The 25,685-nt window shown below is 46.3% G+C and overlaps 1 protein-coding gene across 2 annotated transcripts in view; it reads left to right on the top strand.

Moving 5' to 3' along the window:
• Positions 1-25,685, top strand: part of MGAT5 (alpha-1,6-mannosylglycoprotein 6-beta-N-acetylglucosaminyltransferase) — an 863,195-nt gene that overhangs the window by 778,022 nt on the left and 59,488 nt on the right. For both annotated transcript variants that reach the window (XM_078682019.1, XM_078682020.1), the window contains exon 15: positions 21,491-21,565. In XM_078682019.1, coding sequence (XP_078538145.1) covers positions 21,491-21,565 — 75 coding nt within the window. The remainder of the gene's footprint in view (positions 1-21,490; positions 21,566-25,685) is intronic.

Raw genomic sequence — 25,685 nt, forward strand, 5'->3', positions numbered from 1 at the left:
TATTTTGTTGCTGGAACACCATATTGCATAGATTATAGATCTGATATCCTGGTAAAGTTTCACCGTAATCTGAGGAATTGTCCCTACGTGAGTTTGTCCCTTAAGGTTCCCAGGTGATGGCTTTTATACATTAGCAATGATTTCCCATCTGTCAGTTTGCAAGATAATGTGGTAAGAAGTTGTTGTCTAAGACTTAGACAGTGAGGTCTAGGAAGGAAATCTCATGTAGGCTCATTGAGAATTAGATATTCTTTGATTGGAGTTTGAGCCACTATAAAAATGGAATTTAGTATCTGAATTTTTCTTGAGTAGTACCCCTGCAAGCCAGTAGGTGGCATTGTTCCACTCCGCATGGCATCGGCCACCCCAGAAGTGACATGTGCGGTATCTTTATAGGCGCCACCACCGCGCGCTGATGTAATTTCTTTTCTTTTCCGCTCTGGTCGACACAGATCTGGGAAGAGCTACCCTTTAGTCAGTTTTTGAGTAACTTGTTTTGACATTTTGTCAAGAGTTTTTGTGATGTTTGCCTCCTGGTGTTGCAGGAATGTCATCTAAGAAAACCATCTTCACGCCCTGCGGCGCCCGCCACCTCTCAATGTCAGTGATGGACCTGCACCTTGTTTGCTGCTGGTGCCTCGACACTGCGTGCCTTTTGGACCTCTATTCCCCCTCTTGTTGGGATATAGTTGTTAAGGTGATGCCAACGGTTTTGGAGGAGGCCCAGGCCATACTCTTCCAGGCTGTTGATGATGGGAGGTATGCAAAGAAGTTCATGATTCAATGTGGACCAGACACAGCATAGTCACTGGGTGGAGCAGTTTAATCAATGGTAGCTTTATGACGCCACACCTGGTTGAGGACAACTGGCTTTTTTGGGGATGTCCATGCATCGCTTTAGAACATGTCCTTTTATGGCTCCCGTCTCTTCAGTGACGAGGTGGATTCAGCACTGGAGCTTTTTAAGGACAGCAGGGCTTCGGCCAGATCCTTGGGCATTTCCATGGTCCCTCCCCACCCCCAATTTTCCTTTTGTTACTTTTGTGGTCACTGAAGGGGCTTCCAGCCACGTCAGTACCCACTCAGCCACAGCGGGCACAAGCTTCACAGCCTTTGCGTGGCCGGGAATGCAGTATCTACAGGCCCTTGGGTCAGGCAGCCAGCGGTGGGGTTAGTCCACCATCGTCCAGCATCCTCAACCTCCAAACCTTCCTCATCTGCCCTTACACCATGTTGTGCATCCAGTGGGCAGCAGGATTTGCCATCATCTGCCCCACTGGAGGTCCATAACATCAGACAGTTTGGTTTTTCAGATTGTTTGAAGGGGCTACTCCCTCTCCTTAGAGTTTGCATCTCCCTCCATGCCTGAAGGAGGACAGCCTAATTCCTTCTCCGCCAGGAAGTGACAGCTCTCTTGGCCAAGGGTGCTAATACCAGAAGTAGGTTGTGGTTTTTATTCCCGCTCCTTTCTGGTGCCCAAGAAGCACAGAGGTATTTTTCATATCCTCGACCTGTGCTCTCTCAATTTCTTCCTTCTTCCAGTTTTGGGCCTATCCTACCGAATGGCGAGTCCAGGATATTCATACCATGACACCAATATTTCAACCTCTATCCTGGATTTCAGTGAGGCTGACAGAGGCTTCTGGGCCTCATGGCCTCCTGCATTCTACTTGTGGCACTTGCTGATAGCATATGAGGACTCTGCAGTGGGACCTGAAGTTCCAGTGAGCACAGCATCCGAGAAATCTCTCCGACATGGTCCAGATCTCAAAACGGAATAAGATCAGCAGTGGTGGTTACCGAATCACAATTGGGTCAGTGGCAGACCGCTCTCCCTTCCCCAGCCTGATATGGCAGTGGTGACACATGCATCACTCCGGAGATTGGGTGGCCGGAGATTGGGTGGATATCATAAGCCTCTGGTCTTCAGGGGAATCTGGACTCCACATTAACCTGTTGGAGCTCCGGGCGATTCGGCTGGCATTGAAAGCCTATCTACCCTCCATCAATGGAAGGCTAGTACAGGTGTTAATGGACAGCACCACCGCCATGTGGTACTGCTACAAACTGGGTGAGTTTGTGAGCCCTTTGTGAAGAAGCCCTGCATCTCTGGACATGGCTGAAATGTCAGGGTATTTCCCTGGTGGTTAAACATCTGACTGGCTCTCTGAAAGTCAGAGCAGAAGAACTCAGCTGAAGATGTCTAGCAGATCACAAATTGCATCTCTGTCTGTAGGTGGTGCATACTCTCTTTCAGCAGTGTGGAGAGCCTTGGTTAGATCTGTTCGCCACTCCTGAGAACTCGCAATGGCTGCAGTTCTGCATGTTGGAGTTTCCAAGGCTGCTCTCGCTTTGAGACGCTTTCCGTCTAGAGTTTAGTTCAGGCCTTGTGTACGCTTTTCCTCCCATACCACTTCTGCCCAGAGTTCTCAAGAAGATCAGGAATGACCAGGCCCAAGTCATCCTTGTGACTCCAGACTGGGCTTGGAAAGTCTGGTATCCCAAGCTGTTGAGCATGACCATCTGTCCTCCGATCAGGCTGCCCTCCGGGAGGATCTTCTGTTGCAGCAGGGGAGGGTTTTCCACCTGAACCCATCAAAACTCTGCCTTCTTGCATTGACATGGAGTGTCAGCCGTTGACAGCTATTGATCTTCCACCTGACATCTGTGATATCTTGGCAGCCAGGCATCCCTCTATCAAGACGGTGTATGCCAGTTGTTGGGGAACATTTGTGGCATGGTGTACCGAACGACCGATTGATCCCCTTTCTGCCTCTTTCTCAGGTTCTCCTTTTCATTCTCTCCCTTGCCCAGCCAGGGCTCTGCTTTGGGCACTCGTAAAGGCTATCTTACTGCTATCTCAGCTTTTCTGCGGTTGCCTGACCAGCCATCCCTCTTCAAATCCTCCATTGTAAATAGGTTTCTGAATGGTTTGAAACATTTGTTTCCACCTTCCCCAGTCATTATGCCTAAGTAGGACTTCAATGTCCTCCTCACTTTCCTTATGTGTGCTCCCTTCGAGCACCTGCACAATTGTCCACTTATGCTCCTTACCACCAAGACAGCCTTACTTGCAGCTATAACATCTGCCTGGAGGATCAGTGAGCTTCAAGCAATTTCCTCCAAGCTTCTTTACCATTATCTACCCAGAAAAACTGGTTCTTCGTACCAGAGCTTCCTTTCTAATGAAAGTTGTTACTCCCTTCCATGCAAGCCAGTACATCACTCTGCCTGGATTTTACGATCCGCCTCATCCCTGTAAGGAAGAGTAGCAACTTAACCATCTGGACCAAAAAGAGCGTGGTCGGTTTCCCTTGACTGCACATGAGAGTTCCGGGTGGACAGCCAACTCTTCATGGGGTATGTCAGAGACAAGAAAGGTCAGGCAGTACAGAAGAGGACCATCTCACAATGGATTGTGCTCTGTATCAAAGTCTGTTACACATTGTCTAAGAAGCAGCCCCCTGATGGGTTGCATGCTCATTCCACCAGAGCTAAAGCTGCAACCACTACAATAGCACACACAGTTCCGGTCCTGGACTTCTACTACACAGCAATGTGGGCTTCCTTGCTCATGTATATACCAAACACTACTGCCTGGCCACTCAGGTCCTTAGGCATGGGCATTATACCCTTTTGGTCCTGCAGAACTTCCTCTTGTGAAATTGGTCAGCAGACCCACCTCCGGGTAAGTATTGTTTGGGTATCTATTCTAAGGTAAGGAAAGTCTCTTTCAGATGAACAAGTTACCTACCTTCTTTAACGCCTTATCTATTAGAGACTCTATCTAGCCAGAGATTCCTTACCAACCCACCCAACCTCCCCGCTATGCGAACAAATTCCTAGGCACAGGGCTTTCCCCTTCCAGGGCCCTAGTTTTCCACATCAGTGGTCACTATATTTCGTGGCTCCGCGTCTCTGGCGTGGAAAGACGTGAAAATAAGTATGACGTCTGAGTGGGGTGGCGCCTATTTAGGCACTGAGCATGTCACTTCAGGTGCGGACGACACCACGTGGCACCGAACAACGCCACCTACTGGCAACCAGGGGTATTGCTCATGATCATTGAAGGATATCCATGGTTACTAATGTTTGTAATTTTTTGTCAAAAATAAAACCTTCAATATATGCTGTATAAATATATGCTGTCCACTCTATCCCTAATGTAGGCACTTGTATCTGAAAGAGACACGTTAGTGATAGATTCCTTACCTTAGAATATCCCCAGGTGTCAGACTGGATCCGGGATCAGTACCCCTGCGTGTCGGAAGTGGCATTGTGCGGCTCCGCGTCCGCCGGTGGCGTCGTATGCGTTCGAGATGACATCATGGAGAATACTTAGGCGCCACCCATGCGCGCTGACATCAGATGTTTCTTTTTCCGCGCCAGCAAGCGCAGATCCGTTATAGCACGTACCCTAGTGTCTCTCAAGACCCTTACCTTGAGTGCCAGAGTCTCCACAGAAGCAGACGACAGGTCCCAAATCCCCTACGTAGTTGCCAAACAGAATATACAAAGCGTGGCACCAACGAGGGGGAAAGGGGAATGGGAAAAGATAGAGAGACTGCCTGCGTGTTCCAGGTGCTGCCAACTTTCTCCTCCCAGGTAATCTTCTCCTTGACGATCTTTGCGTCCGTCCGTCCAGGGGTCGCTCGAGGGACCAACCGCGGAGGTATCATTATCGCTCTTCGGGGTTAAAGTCCTCACACTCTGAATCGGGTAAGAGACATCATAAGAAGAATTCGAAGAAGCGCCTATGCTCTCCGACATCCCCCGTCGGTCTCCGGACGCGGACGAGGGTGCCGGGGGTACGTTCCCGCTGCTCCGTTGGAGCCTGTGAGCCCCGCGGCCTACCCACCTTATCCGGGTCCGTCGGCGACTCCGGCCCAGGTGCCACATTTTCTTGATGCCATGGACTGCTTTTTCAGGCCTCGAGCTCCCGCCGGCGCACCTTCAGGCCCCGCGGACCCACCTGGGGGGCCCTCCCTTGCCGGCGGCTCCTGTACCGGCACTGCCGGCGGCTCCGGACCCGGCGCTGCAAGGACCTCCACCGGCGGCTCCGGCCCTGGCGCCGCCAGTCCGCCACCGGCAGCTACGGCCCTGGCACCTCTCACGGCTCTGTTCCGGTGCCGCAGTGGGTTCCATTTGTACCACCTCTCCCCTTGCCCGGGTTTCCGGACAATTTTGCTCCACGTTTGGACCCTAACTGGGATACGGAGCCAGATCTGGGCCGACCGGCACAGTTCCCGGCACCATTGGACCATTTATATTCCCCTGTCCCTCCCCGCCGCCACAGCCTGTGCCACGGGCAATGGAGGAGGGAGACGACTGGGTAGCGTCTGAGGACCCTATTGCACGGCAGTGCGACTCGGAACAGGAGTGGGCAGAAGTGTCGGAGGATGCAGGTGGCCTTGACCTCTCCTCTGAGCCTGGTTTCCTTTTTCCCCTGCTGTGGCCATGGAGGAGGGCACCACATACACTGTGGTGCTCCGTAGAGCAGCTGAGGCCCTTGACCTTGACCTGCCTACGGTGACTCTAAAAACTAATCTCCTCACTGAAGTCCTTCAGCTGGGGGCAAGCTCTATGGAGCCTCTGCTACCGTTCAAAAAGGCGTTAACAGAGGGGTTAATGGGCACCTGGTCAAGGCCAGCCACGGGGGTTCTGGTGGATAGGAACGTGGCCAGGCGTCATCACCTGGCCCGGGTGACCCTGCCTTTTTCACGACCCACCCGACTCCGGAGAGCCTGGTCATCCAAGCCTCCACCTTCCAAAGCGCATTCCCTACCGCCCCGCCGGATAAGGAATCTAAGAAGCTGGACCAGTTTGGCAGGAAACTGTTTTCTTCTGCCAGCTTAGGGCTGCGGTCGGTGAACACCGCATGACTCTTGGGCCACTACTCTCGTGCTGTGTGGGACACGGTTGGGCAGCCGCTGCCTCTGTGTCCGAAGGAAGTTCAGGCAGTGCTTTACCAAGCTGTGGCTGAGGGGAAAGATGCAGCAAAGTTCGCCATACAGTGTGGACTGGACACCTCGGAATCTTTGGGTAGGGTGATTTCCACCACAGTGGACCTCCGTCGCCACACCTACTTACGGTCCACTGGGTTTTCAGGGGATGTTCAGAGTTCCCTTATGGACATGCCTTTTGATGGTACCCACCTGTTTGGGGATAAGGCAGATAGTGCGCTGGAGTGTTTTAAAGACTCCCGGCTACGGCCGAGTCCTTGGGTCTCTCCACCACGCACCCGGCCACGTCTGCTTTTCGTTCTTTTTGCGGCCACAGAAGGTGCACCCCGACATGTTTGTTCAGCCAAAAGCCTTCGCAGAACCAACCTCAGCATTGTGGCGGGACAGGGGACCAGCGCGTGGGCCTGTCCACTTCCGCTCCCGCAGCATCCACCTCTAAACCTTCCTAGTCCGAGCTTTGGTGGGCAACAGGATTCGCCATCACCTCCTCCACTGGCGTTCTGTCACTTCGGACAGGTGGGTGCTACAAATCATCCGAAGGGGCTACTCCCTCCCTTTAGAGTCTGCACCCACAGCCATGCCACCTCAATTTCACTGCATGTCGGGGATCACTTTGCGCTTCTCCAACAAGAAGTCATGGCTCTCTTGGCCAAGGGGGCCATCGAGCGCATTCCTGGGCCAAAAGTAGGACGCGGTTGTTATTACCACTACTTTCTGGTCCCCAAGAAGTAGAAAGGGGGCCTGCGCCCCATCTTGGACCTCAGGAACGTCAATCGCTTCCTCCGGAAGGAGAAGTTTAAGATGTTGACTCTGGCTCAGGTCTTGGCTGCCCTCAACCCTGGAGACTGGATGGTAGCGTTGGACTTGCAGGACGCATATATATTTATATCCCCGTCCTGCCGGCCCACCGGCGTTACCTGCGGTTCACGGTAGGCCAAGAGTATTTTCAGTTTGCCATGCTCCTCTTCGGCCTTACCAGTGCCCACAGGTATTCACGAAAGTGTTGGCGGTGGTTGCAGCTCATCTGCGCAGATCAGGGGTTCCAGTCTTCCTCTATCTCGACGATTGGTTGTTGAAGGTGGGCTCGCCCCAGGCAGTCGTCTCTCACCTCCAGACTAAGGCAGACCTCCTGTATTTGGGGTTCTCCATCAACGTGCCGAAGTCTCACCTGAGTCCCTGTCAGAAGCTCCCCTTCATCGGAGCGGTTCTGGATTCGACGCAGTTTCGGGTTTATCCTCCCGAGCAGCAAGTCTGGGATATTCAGGCTATGATTCCGATCTTTCAGCCTCTATCCCGGGTTTCAGTCAGGATGACCCTCCGGCTCCTGGGCCTGATGGCCTCCTGCATCCTGTTAATGCAACATGCCAGATGGCATATGCGGGCTCTGCAGTGGGACCTGAAGTTCCAGTGGGCACAGCATAAGGGCAACCTGTGTGATCATGTCCAGATCTAGGAGAGCACTGCACAACAATTGCAGAGGTGGCTCACGAATCGCGATTGGGTCAATGGCAGATCCCTCTCCATTCCCCAACCGGAGCACACAGTAGTGATGGATGTGTCCCTCTTGCGATGGGGGGGCCACTTGGGAGAGGCGGATATCAGGGGCCTCTGGTCTCCGGCGGAGTCCCGGCTCCATATCCAGGGCGGACGAACTCACACGCCAGTGCATGATGGATCACGAATGGCGTCTGAACTCGGACGTGGCGCAAGGTCTCTTTTTGCAGTGGGGAGAACCTTGGTTAGCTCTATTCGCCACAGAAGAGAACGCGCAATGTCACAAGTTTTGCACGTTGTAATTGCCAAGGCGGCTCTGGCTCGGCAACGCTTTTCGTCACGAGTGGAGCTGTGGTCTGTTGTACGCCTTTCTGCCTATACCACTTCTGCACAGAGTGCTGAAGAAGATTCGACGTAACCGGGCCCAAGTCATCCTTGAGACTCCGGATTGGGCATGAAGATACTGGTATCCCGAGCTACTCAGCATGGCGATCAATCCCCTGATCCGACTGCCTTTTCGGGAGGATCTTCTGTCGCAGCAGCAGGGGGTGGTCCTTCACCCGAACCTGTCCAGCCTCCACCTCCATGCGTGGAGATTGAGCGGCGACAGTTGACCGTTTTCGATCTTCCTCCTGAGGTCTGTGATGTCATTCTGGTAGCCAGGCGTCCCTCGACTAAAATGGTATACGCCTGCAGGTGGAACAAGTTTGTGGCATGGTGCACAGCGAAGGCTGTGGATGCCCTTTCTGTCCCTCTTTCCGAGGTTCTTCTGTACCTTCTTTCTTTGGCCGAGCAGGGCTCTGCTCTGGGCACTATCAAAGGTTATCTTTCGGCCATCTCTGCCTTTCTACGGCTTCCAGATCAGCCTTCTCTTTTTAAGTTCCCAGTTGTTAATCGTTTCCTCAAAGGCATTACGCACACATTTCCTCCCGTGCCTTTCATAATGCCTCAATGGGACTTAAATCTTGTCTTGACCTATCTGATGTGCGCTCCCTTTGACACAACAGTTCCGGATTGATGACCAACTTTTTGTTGGCTACGTGGGCGCCTAGAAAGGTTGGCCGTGCACAAACGAACCATCTCTCTGTGGGTCGTTCTGTGCATCAAAGCATGTTACTCGTTGGCTAAGAAGGAGCCTCCTGTGGGGCTGCGTGCCCATTCTACCAATGCGACGGCAGCCACTACTGCCTTGGGACGCGGCGTTCCCTTGCAGGACATTTGTCAGACAGCTACTTGGGCCTCGCTGCACACGTTTACCAAGCATTACTGCCTTGACAGTCAAATACGGAGAGACGGCTTCTTTGGCCGTTCTGTTCTCCATGACTTTCTAGTGTAATCTTGTTCGCAGACCCACCACCGGGGTTGGTATTGCTGGGGTATCTATTTTAACATAAGGAATCTATCACTAACGAGCCTCTTTCAGATGCACAAGTTACTACTTGTGTAACGATATATCTGTAAGAGACATTAGTTAGTGATAGATTCCTTACCGTCCCACCCATCCCCCCCGTTCTGCGAACTGATTTCTAGGGTTAAGGTCATCCCTTTCAGGGCCCTAGTTTCATGGCACCAGTGTTCAGTTTCTTGCATGGCTCTGCGTTCCTGGCGCGGAAAGTCGTGTACAGAACTGACATCAGTGCGCATGGGTGGCGCCTAAGTAGTCTCCGTGATGTCATCTCGGCGCATACGATGCCAGCGACGGACGCGGAGCCGCACGATGCCACCTTACGACGAGCAGGGGTACTGCTGACGAAAAACTTTCCGGATCCAGTCTGACACCTGGGAATATTCTAAGGTAAGTAATCTATCACTAACTAATGTTTCTTACAGATATATCGTTACACAAGTAGTAACTTGTGCTTCAGGTATAATATATTTCAGAAATAAATCAATATTGACAAAGCAGTTCCAGAATGGAACTGCAGCCAGACACTGTTGGTCTGGCTGGTGTATTCTCCAGTTGTTGTGAACCTTGGGAAGAGTATAAACAGTGGTTATCATAGGTTGTTTTTAGTTAGGAATTCGAACTCCTTCTTGCCCAAGAATCCCTTCGCCATTGCCTCCTTTGTGGTGTTAATGATAGGTTCCAGAATATCTTCGAGGGGAATCACCTTTTAGTTTAATGTAATGTTTTCATTAGGTAACTGGTTAAGAACTGAAGTGAAGTATGTATCATTGTCCTGTAGTAAGATACTACCACTTTTGTCTGCTGTTTTGACCACTATGTTATGATTGTATTGTAGTGTTTTAGAGCCTGATCTTCTTTGTGTATTATATTGTAACCTATGTATCTGTGCTAGACTTAAGCAGTCAAAATCTCTGGTAATCACTTTTTCAAATGTTGTGATTTCCCCTGGGATCCTTTGTGATGGAGGATTGAATGCACATGATGGATGTAATCCATCACATCTTGTGACCGAGAATAAAGATAAAGTGTCTGAGTCTACTTTTGCAGAAAAATCTTTACATTTCCGTCCTAAGGGAGAACATCTCCTGGCTGGTGGTGGGTACAAAGTGTAGTCTGAGCCTAAGCACAGACAGTTCGGAGTTTGAAAGTGTGTGTTTGGGCAAATTGAAAACTAGAGCCATGTCTGGTAGTGGTACTGTATGGTACGGTCCCTCTTCCACTCTTAATTCTGTCTGCAGGTTGTCTCTCCGTGTATGCCCTTTTGATAGAAATACAAAGACCGCCACGAGTGGCAGAACATGCTGCGCACTGTGCAAATATAGTCCAGAGGGACTCTCAATTTATATCTTCAAAAATAATACCAACAGCATCATAAATTCAAAAACAATTTTTTTCAAACACGTTGTTCAGCAATTCATGCTCTTATTTAATACATATATTCAGTGTATGTTATAATTTCATTGAACAAATACAACAACAATGAATGTATCACTGGTTCATTATAATCATGGAAACCAATATATTCTGTTGAACATTGAAATTAATCTTTCATCAAAGTAATTGCTTGATGAGCATTTGTGCCCGATGCATTTCAGGACAATGGTCTTCCTCAGGGGTAATCTGTGAACGCAAAAAACGACGTTTCAGGATAAACAGTACAAATACTGATACTGTACAACAAATTACTAATGCTATAGGTGATGACGAATCCTGTGGCGGGTCATAATATTCTGTCATGTCATGTATCACCAATTATGTCTAAACAGATATAATCCACAATGTGATACGTGGATCTAATGGTGAATTAATGGTGAATGTCATTCCAAACTCGTGAAAAAGTGGATAAAGTTGTGGTTGAAAAAACACAAAAGTGCCCAGTGATAACATCACCAATGAGAAAACTTTTAGGAAAGAAAAGGGGACGAAGAGATACACAACACAAAAGAGGGTACCTGGCTGAATGGATCTACTCGCCAACTGAAACAAACAAGGTCCTTGTAAATACCAAGGGTACTATATAGCGTACTCCTACGTAAAACAGGGCTAAATAAAATCTAAAACGCCAATATAGTGGCCTACCTGAGAATGTAAAACCACTGAAGTTGTTCAATGCTCGCTCGATGCTCGAACTCAATGCACAACACGATAAAGACCAAGGGACTCGTTGACTTCTGATGAAAATAAACATATCAAACACTTAATATAAATGGTGCGGAGCCCACCAATACATTGCACCTACACAATAATGTATCTGACGATATCTACTTACCGGCGCCAAAGACGCTGAGTGTATGTCAGCACAACTTCCAATCTGTGTTCACACGGCTTTTGATAGAAACCTGACCCATGCCTCCGCCACCGCTACCTCAGTAACCCTGGCAATCTCTATTGCAACCCCTTCCCGTGGGGCCTATGTGTGCCTGGAAGTCTTAAAAAAATACATTAAAAAGTGTCTGTTCAAAAGGACCCGGCGGCAGCTGCCCAGCACTTGTACCTGGTTGTTGGTCAGTGTTCGATCACTCAGATATTGGGATTTTAGAGCATGTAACAAAATGTCTGGCATGTTGAGAACCTCGGTTAGTAAATCTACCACCTTCGTCCTGTTGGTAATAATAATCAGGCAAACATGGGTTAAATATTAATTTTGTTGTAATTTGTGATATGTCTAGCTATTTTTAGTTCAATAAAAGTTTATTGGTCATAATGAAAGGTATGAATACATAATACAATAAAGAAATTATGGGGGAAACAAAAGGGGGAAGAGAAAGGGTAATCTAGGAAGAGAAAGCAAAATACAATGTAAATATGGAAATAACAGTAAGCTTATCATGGGCAGTAAAAGTGAAGGAAAGGGTATAGCAAATATAAGATACAAGTAAATGCAAATGAGATTATGCAAGTAATCATGTTAACAAAGAAAGAGGGAATGAAAAAAAGGGCATCAAGGGGGTTTGGAAACTTCCTGCTGAGCAGGTTGTGGGCGATAGGAACGAGTTGTACAACTATCCAAATACGTCGTAACAGGAAGCCATAAATCTACACATTTAGCTGCCATCTGGGCAGGAAAAACAAAAGCAGTATCAAGTCTGTGATTATGACAAACATTATACCACCATGCTTTGAAAGTAATAGTAGAGGAAGACTTCCAATTAATAGTTATTTGTGGAAATGCGACAGCCAGTAATAAATCAACAACACGAACATAGAGGTCAGTCTCGTCCCAACAAGGAGAGAGACTGCCCAAAAAGACATGAGTAGGGGAGAAAGGGATACTAGTATGAAAAATAACATTGATTTGTGCCCAAACTTGTAACCAAAAGGCATGTACATGTTTACAGAGGAACAGCATATGAAAAAGAGTGGCATTGGGTGAGGAGCAGGACCAGCATGTATCGGGTGTAGTAGGGAATCGTTTGTGAAGGGTAAATGGAGTAAGGAACAATCGATTATATATGAAAAATAGAGATTGAGTCAAGGATGCATATCTAGAAGTTTTACGAACCTTTGTCCAAATCTTGTCCCATAAGGATAATGGCCATGATGTAGAAAGGTCTTTTTCCCATTGCTCCCCCACCGTGGATTTGGGTCTGGGGAGTTTATGTGCATGGAGGTGCTTGTAAATAACAGAAGCTTTAGGAAGAGTTTGCAGAATAGAGTGAAGTTGGATGGAGTGAAGTTGGGGAGCGGGGTCAGGTGAAGTAGAAGAGGGGGCTGCCGACAGGAGTTTCGTATAGGCCTCCATGACCGTTGCTTTAAGGAGGAGATATTTGGGAGCAAAGGAGGATGGTAATTTAAAGGTGGAGCGCAAGGCGTGGAAAGGCAAGAAGGTGGATTGTGAAAAGAGCTGCTATATCCAAATCAGTCCCTTGGACCTCCAGGAACTCCAATAAATGGGTTTACCTCGAATTAAAAGGTATTTATTGTGCCAGATAGTGGATAAGAGGAAATCGCCAATATTCGTAGGTGGGGGAGATTTAGCAGATAAGAGGAGTTTGACAGTAAATTTATAAATAGGAGAAGGTATCGAAAGGGGTTTACGAGAGAAATAAATATATTCAGCAAAAGAAAAAGGGGAGAGGAAGAGGCGCTCAACCTTGGACCATAGAGGAGAGGAGGAGTCAGGGTCTTGCAACCAAAAGGAAGCCTGGCGCAACAAAAAAGCCTTATGGTAAGCCGGGAAGTCAGGAAAATTAACACCTCCTTCAGAGGTGGAGCGAATGAGTCTAGCAAGGGACATTCTGGGCTTCGCTTTATGCCATAAAAAGGAGGACAAAACTGAATGGATTTTCTTAAAAAATGTGGCTGGGATAGAGACAGGGATATTAGAGATAGTGTATAATACAATGGGGGATAGCATCATTTTAACGGTATCTAGGCGACCCCACCAAGACAAGTAAAGAGGGTGCCAACGAGCTGTGAGGTCAGTAATTTTCCGAGTGCATTTAGTAAGGCAGAGGGAAACAGTGTCGTGGATGGAAGGGGTGATATGTAATCCCAAATACTTAATGTGAGAGGGGCTCCAAGTAAAATTAGAGGCGCTGAAGTCAGGTTTGAAGGTGAATTTCGTCAGAGGGAGGATCTCACATTTATCATTGTTAAGCTTATAGCCAGAGATAAAGGAGTACTGTCGCACTTCCTCCAAGAAAGCAGGAATAGAGACCGTGGGATTAGAGATGAAGAGTAAAATATCATCCGCGTATGCAGCAAGTTTAATGGAGGAATCCGTGGTCTGAAAGCCATGGATTTCAGGATTCTGGCGTAGTCTGGATAAGAAGGGTTCTAAAGCAAGGTTAAAAAGAAAGGGTGAAAGGGGACATCCCTGACGGACTCCCCTATACCAAGGTCAAAGTAGGGAGATATTTGACCATTAGCATAAACTGCAGCACGTGGATGAGAGTATAATAAGGAGACCAGGGAAGTAAATTTTGGGCCAAACCCAAACCAACTGAGAGTGTGAAAGAGATAAGGCCATTCAACCCTGTCAAATGCCTTCTCAGCGTCCAAGGCTATGGCGGCAAGGGAATGTTGGAGGTGGGATGATTTTGATAGAATATTAAACAAAAGCCTAGTATTGTCTGTGATATAACGACCTTTTACAAAGCCAGACTGCTCCTCCCCTAAGAGGTCAGGTAGAAAATGGTCTAGTCTTATTGCCAGAGACTTAGCGAAAATTTTATAGTCAATATTAACAAGGGAAATAGGTCTGTAGTTCTTGCAATATTGGATATCTTTGCCAGGTTTAGGTATTAAGCAGATGTGCGCATCTGAAAAGGATCCAGAGGCGACACCTAAATCCGCAAAGGAATGGAGAAGAGAGTGCAATTTTGGGATCAGTAATTTGGAGAAGTGAAGGTAAAACTCGACAGTGAAGCCGACTGGGCCAGGAGCTTTATTAGGTTTAAGATGCTGGAGTGCGCTGAGTAACTCTTTCTGTGAGATGTCAGTCTCCAAGTAGGATAGATCAAGAGGGAAATGTGAAGGAGGTTGAATGGTTGAGAAGAAATGAGTGAGAGAATGAGGAGAGGGTTCGGTGTCCGGTGTATATAAGGTCTCGTAGAAGCGGGAGAATGTGGCAAGGATGTCAGCATCTTTGTGATGTAAATGTGCATTAGAGTCATAAACAGATTCAATATTCATCTTATTATGCTTGACCTTCAGGTAATTGGCAAGGATTTTCCCAGCTTTATTTCTACCACCATAGAATTTAGCACTTGATTTAAGTAAATATAAGGAAGAATCTTCAGTAGATTTTTCATTATATTTAAGCTTAGCAGCAATTAGGGCTGTCAGACTATCTTTGGAATGTGATGTAAAGTAGGCGTGTTCCAATCGCTTAATATTGGTGAGGAGAGTTTTAGTTGATTGACGCGCGGATCTACGTTTCTTTGCAACATAATTAATAATGAAGTCGCGTGAGGCTGCTTTGAAAGCATCCCAAACAGTGTGTTTCGGAGTGGGCGGAACATCATTGAATAGAAAAAATTTATCAAAAAATGCAGTAAAGGAAGTAGAAAAGTTAGGATCTAAGAGGAGGGTATTATTAAAGCGCCATCTTCTGGGCCCGTCAATTTTAGGGAGCACATCAAGGCTAACTACAACAGGGGCATGATCCGAGAGCAGAATCGGGCCAATTTCTGCTGCAGTAAGCGTTTGAGCAAGATCATGGGAGACAAAAATGTAGTCAATCCGTGATTGGGAACGATGATATGGTGAATAAAAGGTGAATTCCCGCAAGGTGGGGTGGCAAAGTCGCCAAGAGTCAACAAGTTTCTGTTGGGATATAGCCTGGGTGAAAAGTTTGTGTGGTTTAGTAGGGACAAATGTAATATCAGATTTCCTGTCTATAAATGGATCAAGAGGCTGATTACAGTCTCCTGCGAGAATGAAATTATCATCCATGAATTGGGTGATACGTGGAGAAAACTCACCCCCAAAAAAGGGGTTCACCAATAGTGGGGCCATAAACATTAAGGCGAGAGATTGGAACACCTCTGAGCGATAGTCTGACATGCACCCATCTGCCATTAGTATCAGATTCTTGGGAAATAACAGTGAAAGGGAGAGACCTACGACAAAGAATTGCAACACCATTGCGTTTACCATCACCCTGTGAGTAAAACACATCACCCACCCAACCTCTTTTAAGCTTAGCAGATTCTACATCAGAAAGGTGAGTCTCCTGAAGAAACGCAATGTCAATGTTCAATTTGGCTAGATGAGATAAGATGCGCTGACACTTAATTGGTGAATTGATACCCTTAACATTCCAAGAGGTTATATTCAAGGACATAACACATGCAGTAAAGGAGCGACTTTGTAATACATGAAATCAAGATAAAAACCCATAAATGAAAGCAAATGAAGAGAGAAAAAAGGTATATTAAGGAAAAAGAAGAGGAAGAGGGAAAAGAAATAAACGAGAGAAAAAAAGTGTGCATAAAGAAAGAGAAAAATGGAAAACAGTGAGAAATGCATGAAGAACAAGAGAAGAAGAAAAAGGAAGTATAGAAAAATATAGCCTGGAAAAAAGAAGTCATAATTACAGCACAACCAAAGGAGTTGAAGCACACTAAAAGAGCAAAAAACCATAGGAAAACAAGGGAAGGGAAAAAAACAGCGGATGGATATACCCACAAGAGGAAGAGACGAGGAGGAATCGGTGGGGGAGGGAGCCATAGAGGTAAGGCAACACATCCGAGGACGGCTAGGCGGTAAACCTGGGAGACATCATCAGATGAGGAAGGAATCCTATGAAAGCAAGGAGGGGAGACGAGAGAGAAAGTTACAACTGTGCAACAAGAGAGAACAGAGAATCAACAACTGTATAAGCAAAAAGGAATAACGTTCAAGGTAAAAGAGAAAACAGAGACATGAGCAAACATGGACAATGCAAAGATAAACAAAATGAGAACTCAGCCAGGGCGAGATGAAGGACCAGAGGAATCCATGGCAGTGGTTTTGTGTGCATTGATGAAGCTCTGCAGTCTCTCTGGGTACTCATAAGTAGTCGTCTTGTTATTGTAGGTGACTTTGAACAAGCAAGGATGATATAAGCCATATCTGGCACCCATGGAACGAAGGTCATCTCTCATGCCAAGGAAGGCCTTCCGGCGATTTGCAGTAGCTTTAGCATAGTCCTGAGCGAAGAACAGGGAAGAACCTGACCACGACAATTTGGGAGAAGCCTTAGCAGTTGTGAGAACCTTCAAAAGATCAGTGTACTCCAAAAAATAAAGGATAACACCTCGCGGACGTTGTGACGAGGAGGTGGAAGCAGGAGGGCGACCCAAACGATGAGCATGCTGAATTTAAGATTGGTACCTTCTGGCAAGTGGAGCAGCTTGGGGAGAAAGGACTTGAAGAAGGTGATAGGGTCTGCACCCTCGAGACCTTCTGCCAGGCCGTATCTCTTCCAAAAAGGGGTGGAATGATAGTATCTCTTCCAATAAAAGTTCCCTGGAAACAGGTGTAGACTGTTTGGGTGGTGAAGGAGGATCCTTTTTTAGTCTCTTGGTGGTAGATTTCCCTGACGATGGCAAAGGAGGATCCATGGTAATGTCGGAACCAGAAGAGGTGAGAGAATCTTCCAGTTTAGAGAAAGCAGAAAAAACTTTGGAGTTCTTCACGAAGGCCACCTTTGTAGTTGGTTTGGAGGATGAGCGCGACATAGATATAAATCGCCTCATAAAAAGAAGCAGGTAAGAAAAGAGGGAGCTGCGTAGCGCTTGCTATCCACACAAAAGGGTGAAAGGACGCTCTGTGAGATGAAAAAGCGTCCCAGCAAGTCTATGACATAACCATTTGTAGTGATTGAAGAAGATCGTCAGTGGGTACGCAGTCGGAAGAAAACCTGCACTGTATACTCAAAAAGCCTAGAACATGGAAGGACAGCAGCCTCTATTTAGAGACACAGGCCATGAGCCATGAGATTTGAGGGGGATGAGTAGATATTCAGTGACCGTGTAATTGGAGTCAGTGTCAATGAGATATAGCAAAGCCAGCAGGGAAAAAGAGCGGGCAGGTTACCAAAAATGTAATAAATGAATTGCATAGGATATCAACATCATCACTTATGACAAAAGAGGGTCACTGCCAAAGCCGCAGGAGGAAGAATGGACGACAGCGCCCCAAAGAACATAGGGGAGAAAGCAGCAGCTGGTCCAATCAGAGGCTTTCGGTGAGACAGAGATATACCAATGCGCCAAAAGCGCGTTATCAGGAAAAGGTTGCCAATAAGTGAAAATCTACGTGTCCAGATATATGTCCCCACATGAGTAAGCTTCGTCTAACAAGTTATCACCATGGCGTATGAAAGAGGCATGTGAAAGTGACAAGTCAGTGGTCACAGCAATGCAAAGGCAGCAAGTAATCTGCTACAAATACAAAGCAGGTAGTAGATGCAAAATAGCATAATGTCACTTAAGGAGAAGTACAATGAGGAGTGCTTCAGGCCAAAATGGAGGGAGAGAACAGTGGAGCAATGTTGTAAGGCTCTGACTGAAAGTGCGTGGCACACTAACCTACAGGAAATGGCGGCCGCGCAAAAATAGGGAAAGTCCAGAACTCACTTCATAAGGCGTCAGGCCACTGAGACGTGTAAAAGGGGTTCCAGACAACATGCGGCCATTGGAGAGAGGACACGGAGACAGCCAGCTTCTAGACTTGAGGTAGAAAGTGGAGCGCTTGCATCCAGGTGAAGAAAAATCAGCGCGCCGGCTGATACAAAATGGCGGCCGCAATTACAACCAGAGTCCCCTAAGATGCCGCAAATAAATGCTCCGTGTACATGCAGCAAAAGAAGTTGTCAGGTGCCGCCGAACAGAGCTGGGGTGTTCCGACGACGGAAACCAACCTCCATTAGGAAGAAGTCAGCAGGGAAAACGGAGAATCCCCGGAGTCGCCGCGGAGCCTCACTCAGGCGCCGCCATTCCTCCCGGGCGCCAAGCCACGCCCCCCCATGTCTAGCTATTTTGTCCATATTTTTTTGCTGAGTGATTATTTTCGAAATCAGACATTGTCATTCCTAAAGCTGATAGTGCTTCTGTAGCATTAATTAGTGCTTAGTTTTGCAAAATCTCTTTTGGGAGATCGTCTTTTTCCAATCTATGTGCATGTTCTTGCACTGTGTTGACCTAAAGTTCCATCCAGTGACGAGAGCAGTTGTTGGCTATAAAGCTAACATTCTCACAGAATTTGTGTGATTTACAAAAAAATCAAGCTCATTTTTAAACTGAAGTGCTATTGATGTTAATAGGTGGATATGCATTTGAGTACGTATTTAACTTTTGTGAAGTTTTTTCTAATTTCTCTATTTGTTTTATTTTTATTTGCGGATTGTCCACAGGACGGTAGCTACACAAAGGTTGAAACTTTTACGCATTTACCAATATACTCTTTTGTGTATGACAGCAGGGTTTTCTCTGACTTATCGGAGAGCTAAAGTAAACTGTAAATCGGAAATGTAGAAACCACCAGATCGTTTGTGCAACAAAAAAGGCCCTGGCAGTAAAGCAAACGTAACCAGTAAAACAATAATAGCCAGAAGGCAACCCCATATACCTAGGAACCGAGGTAAATAAATAATGCAAGAATATCATTATGTGGGGCATAGTTGGATATCGGTTGATACCTGTGTTATTGTATTATGTTTCCAGCCTAGAATGTTCATGTAGTGAGGGGGACTAATGGTATTTTCGGATATATCCTACAGATGAAGTGTATTTCTCATGTCGCCCAGGTATTCTGGGTCTGCTACTATAAAAGTCAATAAAATGTGTTCACAAAAAAGATTAATAATAATGTAAGAATAGTTGGTTCCCTCGGATTCATTTATTACCAGTAGTTATTTGTGGGAGCATCTTCACAAGCTAGCGCAGACCATTAGTTGAGTAAAACAAGTCAAATCATAATAATAAGGACACGTTTTAGAGCAATGGCAATTTACAGAAAGGCATTCATTTATAAATGGTGCCCCTGGTGTAGGCGCAGTGCAGGTAGGTGATCGTGGCACAAGTACAGAATGCAGTGGTCGCAAGTACAGTATATATTTTCCCAAACATCAAATGATGATCACGGGTGTAATATTTGTAACATTTTCAATTCTAACTGTTAATAACAGAGTCATTGACGTTACTCATGAATCAGAGACTGCTAACATGCACTGGCAAAACCAATAGGTCTGGCTCATTTCAGGCATATGTTAATATGTCTGGGTGCAGTAACGGAAAACTCAGAAAGGCACCCAAATACTTGTCATTGCTTTGGTTTACTTGCAAGAAAGTATTACTCAATTCACAGTAAAGGGCCCCTCGTATGCCAAATAAAACCAAAAAAATTTCGCACACAAGCAAGCTGGTAACTTAGAAGCTATCGGCCACATGCATCATTGTAGCCGTTTGCGATTTCTTAATTGCGAAAATTAAGGAATCGCAATGAAGAAATCGCAAAAGGCTATGCATCAAGAAATCGCAATTTTTTTAGCGATTTCTTAAAATTCCTTAATTGCGATTCACAATTTGCGAATCACAATTAAGGAATCCCTTCCCATTGATACCTATGGGCCTAGGCCCATAGGAATGAATGGGAAGTCATTTTCAATTTGCGATTAGCAATTTGCGAATCGTAAATTGAGAATGCAATTTCAAGGGTGCAGGGGGGGGTCCAAAGGACCTTCCCTGCACCCCTTAAATATAACTTTAAGTGCATTTTTCACACACACATGCCCCAAGGGCATGTGTGTGTGTAAAATGAAACTTTCAAAAAGGTACTTTTGTGCATTTTTAAAAGTTTTCGCAAATTACCATTAAGGTCGACTTCATGGTAATTTACCTCTCCCTATTTGCGAATTCGCAAATTTAAAAGGTTCATGCGTTGCATTTAAGAAATCGCAAATTACGATTTCTTAAATGCAATCGCAATTTTAGAAATCGCAACATGATTGCGATTTCTAAATTTGCGAAAAACATGATGCATCCCAATTTTGTCAATTGTATTCGCAAACGGACGAAAATTGCGATTCGCACCGCTTGCGAATGCAATTGACAATGATGCATGTGCCCGTATGCTCTTTGGCTGTTACGCTGTCTAAAATTCCCTATGGAAATTGCATAGGAGAAAAGTTTTTTTGAACCCCTTTTTCTCAGACCTCGCTTGACTGATCACCCCAAATCTTTCCTGGCAGGAGCTGATGTAGATTACTTTTTTTTGTTTTTGGAAAGTTTTGTTAAGATTCGTCAAACGACGAAAAGCTTATTAGAGAAACAAAAAAGCACACTTTCTGTGGAAACGCTGACCTAACTATAACTTCACAGTTGCATATACGTGGAAATAATACAGTAAACCTACACTAAGCTACAAATATTCACCTCGTTGATGTTTGGTTGGCAATATTTTGCAACGATATTGTATCAAACTACTAAAGACGCAATGATCAGGGAAAATACTTATGTAATGCAGTTTGAAGAGCATAGAGTTTCTAATTGAAATGCATATTTCCGCTTGTTTGACTTCTGTTGAGTGAAATATTATTTTACCTGATTTAATTTCCTTTGCATAGCACTCGTGCCACTGCGTGTCTATTTCAGAGCTCTGAGAATGCTGAAGTGAGTCGCTGGGGGAGGCTCCATGTAGAGAGAACAGGCTGATCTTCTCTTTAGCATCTGAAAAGGCATTAACCCCTCCCATGCTGGGGACGGAACCGCTCCGTCACCAGCCATGGACGCGCTGTGCTGATGACGGAGCTGTTCCGTCACGGCGCGCCTGCGCGGCACGGATTCCGTGCCTGCGCTGGACGTTCTGATGAGTGGGCGGGGCCGTGATGGAACCGCTCTGTCATCAGCACAGCGCACCCTAGGCTCGTGACGGAGCGGTTCCGTCACGAGCATGGGGCGCCGCGTGGCCCCCCAACCTTCTAGCGCTGCGGCGGAATTGCCGCCGCAGCGAAGGGGTAAATGTCACAAACATCTCTTTACAGTTTTAGTGATTACATTATGAGTGACAACTTTGTGGTAATCACATGGTGACAACTTCAAACCCTTACTAAAAGACAGCCCAATTAGGTCTAAAAATGTATTTGTCGAGAAATTCTTGCATCTGTCAATAAGGTTGTCTTCTTTATTTTTTGCAGAATGAGCCGTATTTGCCTTACGAGTTTACCTGTGAAGGAATGTTACAGAGAATGAATTCTTTCATTGAAAACCAGGTATTCAATTTTAAGTCTAAGTGTATAAATGTCACTATTGTAATGAGAAAAGGTATTTCTTGTTCACGAATTTGGTAGTCCTTAAAAGTAAAGCACGGTAAGTAGGCCCGAGGTAATGACAAACAACTTCTGTCTAGAAATGAGAAGAGACAGGACATGCATTTAACTAGGTGTATTTTACGTATTTGATATGTATTAATTTCTATAGCGCCCGAATCACCCCGTAAGTGGTATCTCCGCGCTTAGGACGATATGCTACAGCCAAACCAGGGCCTCAGAAAAGATAGGTTTTTAAAAGCTTCCTGAATTGGTGAAGGCTCTGGCAGTTGCTACTAGTCGGGCTGCCGTATTCTGGACTACTTGTAACTTGTTTAAGGAAGCCTCATTGGCCGAAGCCAGCAGTGCATTACAGTAGTCCAGACGACTTAACACTAGGGCTTGCATCAGTGTTTTTCGCGTTGAGGAAGGTAACAGGGGAAATATTCTGAGTAGGCTGATTTTGTGAAAGCATAAGATTCTGGTCAATCCGGATTCCTAAATTCTTGACCACTTTTTTTGGAGAGGGGGCTGTACCCAGCTCCTCCGGCCACCACCTGGGCGTCCAGCTCCCAGGTGGTGGCCAGCTGCCTCCTCCAAACAATATGATCTCCGATTTCTTGGCATTCAGTTGAAGAAAGTTGGTCCTCATCCAGGCGGCAATGCTCTTCATGCCTTCTGAAAAGATCAGTTGTGTATCGGGGTTGGATTTATCAAAGGGGAGGAGGAGCTTGGTGTCATCCACGTAGGAGATGGAACTGAACCCTAGATTCCTCATTAGTTTAGCCAAGGGAGTAACATAACATTTGAAGAGATTAGGGCTCAAACAAGAACCCTGCGGTACTCCCTTGGTAACTTTTGTTGTTTTAGATCTAAAGGTGCCGAATGTGACTGTTTGGGTTCTGTCTGTTAGAAAGTCTGTCAGCCATTTTAGGGCAACCCCCTGTACCCCAATGTCCTGAAGTCTCTCCATTAGGATATGGTGCGAAATGGTATCAAATGCCAACAATAGGTTAAGCAGCACCAAGAGTGCCACCTGACGATTTGTCCAGGGCCATTCTGATATCAGTTACCTCTATCAAGGCAGACTCGGTTCTGTGCTTGGCCCGGAAACCTGACTGGAAGACTTCCAGGCATTGCGAGGTTTCAACAAACACGGACAGATGCCTGTTTATATGCTTTTCAAGGAGCTTGCTCTGAAGTGGGAGCAGAGAGATGGGACGATAACTGGACAGCTCGGCAGTAGGGACCTTAAGATTTTTACGAATGGGTACAACTTGAGCTACTTTCCGTTCTTGGGGTAATCTGTCGGCCCTCAAGGAACTATTGAGAATGGTGCAGATAGGTGTAGCTAGCTGATTCGATAGTCTGGAGGAGATTTTTGCGGGGATAACATCTAGGGGGGGATCCAGATTTAGCTTTCGTAAGGAGAGATTCCACCTCTACCGGGTGAGTGAGGGAAAGCAGTGGAGAAGCGAGGTGTTAGTGGCTGAAACAGGGTATACTGTAGGGGAGTAAGATGGAATTCCATTGGATGTGATGATTTTATTGTAGATGGCTTCAATTTTCTGGGTTAGAAAGGAAGCTATATTGTCGCATAGGGACTGTGAGGGAGTCTCTGCAGTGTTGCATGCCCTTGGGGTTTGTATAGGTCTTCAGGATCTGGTAGAGGGTCCTAGAATTGTTCCCAGCTTGCTCTAGCTAATTTGCGATCTGTATCTTACGTGCGGATTTTAGATTTTTATGATAAGAGGACAATGCAGCTTTATATCTCTCTTTGTCACTGTGTGAGTGTCGCCATTTCCTTTCCAATTTTTTACATTGGCTCTTTTCAGTTCGGAGTGTAGGGTAATACCAGCTAGTGGGAGTGTGTTTGGGAGGGTGGGAGAGTGGGTCTGTGGTTTCATTGGAACTACATTATCTATGTTGGCTTACACAATGGAATTAAATGAGCTAGCTGTTCTTCTACACTGTATGTTAGTATCAACGTCTGAGAGCAAAAAGGGGTCAGGAATTGGTCAGGCTTCAGTTTGTGCCAAGGTCTGTCCCAGCGCGTGGAATGGTATAAAGGGGTGGAGAAATTTCTGGGACTCATGATTTGGAAGTTCACCAGAGAGTGGTCAGACTAGGTCAGAGGACAGGTTTCCCCACAGATGATGTTTGGGGAATTGGTTAAGATAAGATCTAAAGTGTGCGCTGCAGAATGGGTAGAGGCGTGGTTGATCTAAAAGAGATCAATTGTGGCCATGTCTTCTAGGCAAGCTGTGGCATCGGGATTGGAGGTGTTCTCACTATGGATATTACAATCCCCCTGGAGTAGGAAGTTTTGGGTAGAAATGACATGGGGGAAATGAATTCCAACAGTTGGCTAGTAAAACCTAGTAATGGTCCAGGGGGTCTATAAACGAGAGCCCCTTTCTAGCTATGTTGCATCCGTACACATCTGATCTAAAATGGAGATAGATATGGATTCCTTAAATATTAAGGCTATGCCACCCACGCCCGTCCTGGCCTGTCTAGTTTTTTAATTCGGTAGCCCTCCGGGAGGGAAATCACAATAGAGGGGTTTGAGGAGGGTTTGATCCAAGTTTCGATAAGAAACCAGATGTTTACAGCATGTTTAGGGAGGGATCTGACGTTGGCTAGGAAGCAGTTCCAACCTAACCTCACAAGGGCTGGGTCTTTCGACGCCCTTGTGAGGTATTCCAGTGGGGCCCAAATCCTTTAATCCGTTCAGGGGGCATACTGAGAGGCAGAGTATGTTGGGGAGCAATGCTCTGAAATCTACACATCCTGCATGAAAAAGGGCCTTCTAGTAATGTGTGTGTTAAGTTCTCACAGGATCATTAGTGGTTCATCCCGTGTATAGGAGTAACAAGAGCTCATGGGGTTGGAGATGTTTGGGGAGAACTAGCAGGGGTGCCGGCTCCTGGTGACGTGCAGGCGCGGACGGGCGCAGACGGGCCTGCCCAGCAGTGCATCCACTGCACGTCACGCCAGGCATTAACTAAAATAGGAATCTGGCCTCTAGACCGCTACCCTCATTCCCGGTGTCCGCCCAAAATGCCCCTGGCCGCCTCCTTCAGCGCAGCCTCCCTCCGCTCAAACGGGTAAGCCCGCGGTGGACTGGGAAGGAGCGCTTGGATCGCGATAAAGAGTTAAGAAACGTGATGAAAGAAGTCAAATGAGCGTGGTATGCAGTTTAAAATGTTTTTTTTTTTTAAACAGCGTATAATAAAGTGCAATAATGCATAAAATTAAGTGCAATGTGGCTGCAATACCAGGAGTTCAATGGAGCAGCTGGGAGTTAGGCTCATATATGTCTGGCTTAAGCGTTCCTTATGTGTTCAAAACAGTTCCCTGCTCTGCCTTCCCACACATATATCCTAATCGAACACCCAATGATTAGTCTATCTACTCATCATTTCTTCAGATATTCATGTGTACATATGTTTAAAAAGTGTGGCCCAGACCCTATTAAATCAGAGTTCTTCCCATTTGTTTGTAAAGTGTGTGCCTCCAGGCAGGATACATAGAACCTCCTCTTTGTGAATAATTTGTCTCTTGGAACTTATAATCTCTCAATTTACGTTCAGTCATCAGTCATTTTCCTTATTGCAGTCAGTGAGCAATGTTTCACTAAAGCTCAAAGAGAAAACAGCAACGGAGGACTTACCCCACGCTCGGGTCCATGTAATCCCAACAAAGGTGCTAAAATGGGTGCACTCAAATAAATCAGCTTGCTTCTTATTTTTAGGTCTTGTCTGCTGTCTGTTGACATAAGACCCACTGTGGACAATAACAATTCTTAAAGAGGACTTTGGGTCAGCCCTCTGATAATTGGTTGACTTTCTTATCACTCATTTGCTTTCTTCTGTTTCCTTTGCTTTTCTTAATTTTTTTGTATTTGTCCACCCCCCTGAGCTTAGCTAGCTTATCATCCTGTTGATTGGATGACTTGTATCCCTCTACTGCTCACATTCTGGAAACTTGTTGCTCTCTCCCCCATGTGGTGCTTTCTGTACCACACTCTATGTTGCCATACCCCAAGCTCTTCTGTTACTTCCTCGTCATATTTTTTTTA

Source organism: Lissotriton helveticus, chromosome 3_1 (genome assembly GCF_964261635.1).
Source record: "Lissotriton helveticus chromosome 3_1, aLisHel1.1, whole genome shotgun sequence".
Taxonomy (NCBI): Eukaryota; Metazoa; Chordata; class Amphibia; order Caudata; family Salamandridae; genus Lissotriton; species Lissotriton helveticus.